This window comes from Periophthalmus magnuspinnatus, chromosome 1, assembly GCF_009829125.3.
Source record: "Periophthalmus magnuspinnatus isolate fPerMag1 chromosome 1, fPerMag1.2.pri, whole genome shotgun sequence".
Taxonomy (NCBI): Eukaryota; Metazoa; Chordata; class Actinopteri; order Gobiiformes; family Gobiidae; genus Periophthalmus; species Periophthalmus magnuspinnatus.
The window spans coordinates 25,082,320-25,087,716 of record NC_047126.1 but is presented as its reverse complement, the minus strand read 5'-3'; the positions used below and the strand labels follow the sequence as shown (position 1 = coordinate 25,087,716).

At 37.9% G+C, this 5,397-nt stretch overlaps 1 protein-coding gene across 1 annotated transcript in view; it reads left to right on the top strand.

Annotated features, from left to right (window-relative positions):
- The first annotated feature begins 1,829 nt into the window (after positions 1-1,829).
- LOC117376026 (proto-oncogene vav-like) overlaps positions 1,830-5,397 on the top strand; it is a 32,037-nt gene continuing 28,469 nt past the window's right edge. Inside the window, exons 1-3 of the mRNA XM_055224829.1 lie at positions 1,830-1,946; positions 4,704-4,811; positions 5,274-5,390. Coding sequence (XP_055080804.1) covers positions 4,725-4,811; positions 5,274-5,390 — 204 coding nt within the window. The 5' untranslated portion in view covers positions 1,830-1,946; positions 4,704-4,724. The remainder of the gene's footprint in view (positions 1,947-4,703; positions 4,812-5,273; positions 5,391-5,397) is intronic.

Sequence of the window (5,397 nt, the reverse complement as noted above, 5' to 3'; positions counted from 1 at the left end):
GCCCATGTATTAACCGTCAATATAACTAATTTTCCCTTTGCGGTTTCCCCCTTCAAACCTGCAGGGTCACTCTGCAAGCCAATCAGATGCCCCCCACCCTCGTTGGCCAATCAGAGCCCTCAGGAGGTGGGGAAGAGGGCAAGTCTGGGCACGCTCCACTATCAGCAGTGAGAAAAACATCAGGAGGATGGGACAGGGAGGCAAATGTCAACATGTCAAGTCTCTGTGAGGTATGTGGATCAGGTATGCACAGAGGCAGCAGCGGCAAAGGGGGGCATCTAGTGGTGACATGGAAGTGTGACACTGATTAGAGTAGGTGGACTTTCAAAATATAAAATAAAATAAATAGTAGCAATAAGGACTTTTTAACTTTCTAAACTATTTGGTGTGTCTGTCCAGGTTTTGGATTTAAAAGGCCTCTATTATGGAGTTGTGTTTTGTTTCATTCCCACATGTTTGAGTAATCCTGAATTATTAAGATGTCTGCATCTCCAAAGCTGGAGTTTAAAAATACAGTTTAGCTCTTCCTGTATTACCACATGACATAAGATAAAACAGAGTGTTTTAAGTTTGAGAGAAGAAATGATATGCATATGTGTGTTAAACATGTGTGAATGAAACAAAACACAACTCCAGGTCTGCTTGTGATGAGGAAGCAACATTATAACAAAGATCTGAAAATAGTGTAATATAGGCCCTTTAAAGGTAGACAATGTAACTCTGGGCTTTTTCTTCTGCCCTCAGCTACAACCACCTGCTCTTGCTGACTGTCTAAGGGAAGATTTCTGTTGCTTAAACACATCTAGTGTTTGTTACAGACCACTTACTGCTTCACTGAGCCAGCAAATGCACGCCCTCTGCTGTTCTTTTGCAAAGGGAGTAGCAGTTTAGGCCTGTAATGGTTTAGACATCTTACTTCTATAATATGCCATTGCCTAAAAAACAAGAATGTTGGTTTAGCATTCTGTCAGGTAAAATCTAGATGCTCGAAGATGCTAATTTAAACTATATATATATATATATATATATATATATATATATATATATATATATATATATATATAAATTTCTTTTTTTACACTACAGCAAAAAGTGAATGGGCATAACACAATATTTTTTCATTGCTGTGTGGTGAAGTTTATGTGACATAAACAGCCCGATGAAAAACACTTTATATTCATCTTGATTTTTTGGTGCTTATTTTATTTTTAGTTCTTGCATTAGGGATCTGCAAAATATCAGTTTTCACTATCAGTGATATCAGAGGTGTGATTGTTTATTTGAACAGAGTAAACATGGCAATAGAGAGCTATTAGGCTGAAAATATGGCTGCAGGTTTACACAATCATTGAACAAATAATTTGAAACCTCAGATAAATACATTTTGTTAATATATTTACAAAAGTGAAAAGTTCATTTGAGAACTTTGCTAGAACATTACATAAATGTGAAACTGGACCTTGCTATGTATTTTAATATTTTAATAGTAGTACCGGCAAATATTGGTTATCAGCAATAGCAGCAAGACAAGTATCGGTATCGATTTACAATCTCACATAATTTCACACAATTAATTTGACCTGAATAATCACATATTTATTTATAGAACAATCTTAATATCCCTATGGCCCAACTTTTATCCAATGCACCATGGTTAATATAAAAGTTATGACATGTAAAATGTGTGGTGTGGATTGAAATGAGATACTGTCATAAGCGTGTGATTCTCACCACTTCTTAGTTCTAGCCCAAGCAGCAGCAGCAGCAGAGCCTGGGTGCGACGTGCAAAGAGGAAGTTGCGGGATGAAGTTAAAAAGCCTTCGACACAGTGCAGTGCTGCAGACACCCACCACCACGGAAGAAAGAGTGAAGAAGACACGGAGAGAGAGCGGTAAATCCACCATGAGAGGCAGAGGAAGCGCAAGCGCGCCTAACTACTACTGAAGGTAAGTCCGACTATGTTTAACTTGAAATTTGATTCAACTAGACAACAGTGTAATGTATTTATGAACACTAGGAAGGAACATAGTAGTAGAACAACATCTATGTAGTTTGGGTGAAAATTGTATTCTCTCTTGCCTTGGTTGGGTCCTGGATTTGGCCCCAGCTTTGTCATGATGTAGACCAAGCTGAGTCTAGTTCTGTTTTAGTTCTGGATTAGTTGTGGGTTTAGTCCTCTTCTAGTTTTGTTTTAGTGGTTTGGTCCTAGTTTAGTTCTGTTTTAATCCAGGTTTATTTATGGGTTTAGCCCTGCTTTAGTTCTGGATTTAGTCCTGATCTAGTTCTGGTTTAGCCCTGGTTTAGTTCTGGATTTAGTCCTGGTTTGTTTTTGGTTTAGCCATGGTTTAGTTCTGGGTTGGTCCTGGTTTAGTTCAGGGTTTAGTCCCAGTTTAGTTGGGGTAGTTGTAGGGAAAAGTAATTGCAGAGCAGGTGGATGTATACATTTAATGAATAAAATTATTTAAGTAGAAGTAAAAAGTAAAAGTGTAGTGTATGTAGTTTTGGTACTGAGGTATTATGGCTGAAATAGAGTCCAGAGTGAGGACGATATAATAGTCCACTCTCTGATATCTCCAATTACATATAAAAAAAAGAAAATGCTTAGATAAGGTAAAATAAACACAAATATTCAAGTCTTATGATGTCATCACAAATTGTATTGTTGCTAATGGATTTACTCATTCATTCTCTATCATTTTACTCAAGAGGGGATATTAGGCAAAACCTGCTTTTTGGAGCTTTCTGCCATGTTATAACATTGTTCCCTCATCAAAAAACATGCCTGAAGAGGTGGTAGATGTCAACCATGCATGTTTGAGTAATCTAGAGATCTCTCCTATTTTAGAACTCCTTACAATACGAGCCTGTCGAAATTTTAATCTTTAAGCCTACGTCATCCATATGCCCACAGGAGAATACTTCATAAATATACAAAAGCATGATACAAAACAATACGCTACAACTTCACAAGCCATTGGCAGAATGACCGATGATTCTGATGTGATAGTGCTCGGAAGGGCAAGTGACTTAACTTAATAAAAGGTAACATGGTGTCATGTATAAGCAGTTTACACCCCCTCTGTATGGGACCAAAATCTAAAACAATATTCAATGACCTCATATGTTGTATGTTTTAGTATAGATTGATAGTTCTTATGATTATATTTTTTTAGTCTTTATTTGAAAGGGACAGTGTACAATGACAGGGATGTTTTGCACCAGATTAGAACCGCAGATTCCATCTGCAGCCCCTTAATGACAGAAATCAGTTATACAGTGCAATTACATTCCGTCAACAATAATTTACACAGGACTATTCACACTGACAAATCACACATGTATAATACAACTACACACCTCAACAATGAGCATTAATATTTAGAAAATCATGAGTTAATACATAAAATACATATTAACCTAGCATTTTGACAGTTCTGTTAAGAGCTGTATGATCATGATTATCACTAAACTCAATAACATCCCTAACATGAACATACTGAGAAAGATCATTTGTTTCATCACATCCAAGATTGGTTCCCTACAGGAAATACTGTAGGGAACCAATCTTTGATGTTTGCTGCAAAATCTTTCAGTGTGAATTTTATAATTTTTTTTTTGTTTGTTTTGTTTTTAAACACTTTGAAAATGTATAATTGCAATTGAAAATGGTGTAATTCCCTTAAGCGAATTTACACACACTGTCTCTATGTCTGTCATCTTTTCAGACCGTTGTAATTGTTTTAACTGAAGCCTGTGGACTATAGGTTCAGTAAATATTTTAATGTACATTTTACTATTCATTTTAGTAATTGTAAATGTTTATGTTTTAACGGTGTACTCAGGGCTTCCTTCTAAATGATATGCAATCCCAATGAGACTTCCTAATAAAATAAATTTTAAAAAATACAACAATACAATGAATTCAGCATCATTTAAAATTATCTAATCAGACTGAACATATTATCAGACTATACATACTGTAGCTCTCCTGAACTCTCACACATTTTAGATCAATGCCCAAGATACTACAGTGTGTGTCATTTAACTATTGAGACAGAATGTACTGGTACATAAAGCATTTTTGCATTTTTTGAGTCTACTTTGAATAAATCAGCATTTGATTTGAATATATGGAAACTCATGAAATATATATATATAAAAATGTCACTTTTACTGTGTGTAAGCTCTCTATCTTACACCGTTTTCTGATCTATATTATAATGTTTCCTCATCAAAAACATACCTGGAGTTTTGTTTTGTTTCATTCACACATGTTTAACACACAGATCCTGCATATTTAGAGTTTTTCTCTCAAACAGAAAACAGAACATACTCTGTTCCACCTTGTGGTAATAGGAATTTCTCCACTGTGCTTTTAAACCCCTCTCCACACACTGATGATTTTAGCCCTGGAATTGCCTATCTCTATCTCTGTTAACTTGAAAACTACTGCTTTGTGACATCACAAGCTGGAACAGAGCATTTTGAGCTTTGGAGATGTAAACAGACTAATAATAATCTGAAACATGTGAATAAAACGAAACACAACACAACTCCAGGCATGTTTTTGAGGAGTCATCAACACTCTGACATGGCTTAAAGCTCCAGAGTAATATAGGACCTGTACATAGAGATGTGAAGAGGTTTTTTTTGTCTTTCTGTAAATAAGTGTACAATTATGAGGTGTGTGTGTGTTTGCAGAGAGAGAGAGAGAGAGAGCAGAGATGGAGCTGTGGCGTCAGTGTGCATTATGGCTCATTGATTGTAGAGTTCTACCAGAGAACCACCGGGTCACCTGGGATGGGGCACAGGTTGTAACCTCTGCTCTTTCTCTGTACCTGCTCCTCTCTTCTCTAACCCTCTGCGTATGTCCTACTCTTCTGTACCCTTCTTCCACTAGCCCTCTGCCTATACCCTGCTCCTCTGTACCCTCCTTTTTTGTACTCTCCCTTCTCTAACCCTCTGTATAGATTCCACTCCTTCGTATCCTTCTTACCCCTAACTCTCTGCCTGAGCACTTCTCCTCAAGCCATCTGCTCCTCCTATGTGGCCTCCCTCCTCTAAAACTCTGTATATATCCTGCTCCTTTGTACCCTTCCTCCTCTAACCTTCTGCCTGACCACTCATCCTCTAGCTCCTCTGCTCCTCCTCGGTACCCTCTTCTAACCGTGTGTTCCTCCTCTGTACCTTCTGCTTCTCCTCTTTACCCTCTGCTTCTCCTCTATACCCTGCTCCTCTTTACCCTCTCTCCTCTAACCCTGTGCCTGTCATAGGTATGTGATCTGGCCCAGGCCCTCAGAGATGGAGTTCTTCTGTGTCAGCTGCTCAACAATCTTCTGCCCCATGCGGTCAACCTGCGAGAGATCAACCTGCGCCCACAGATGTCCCAGGTCTGAT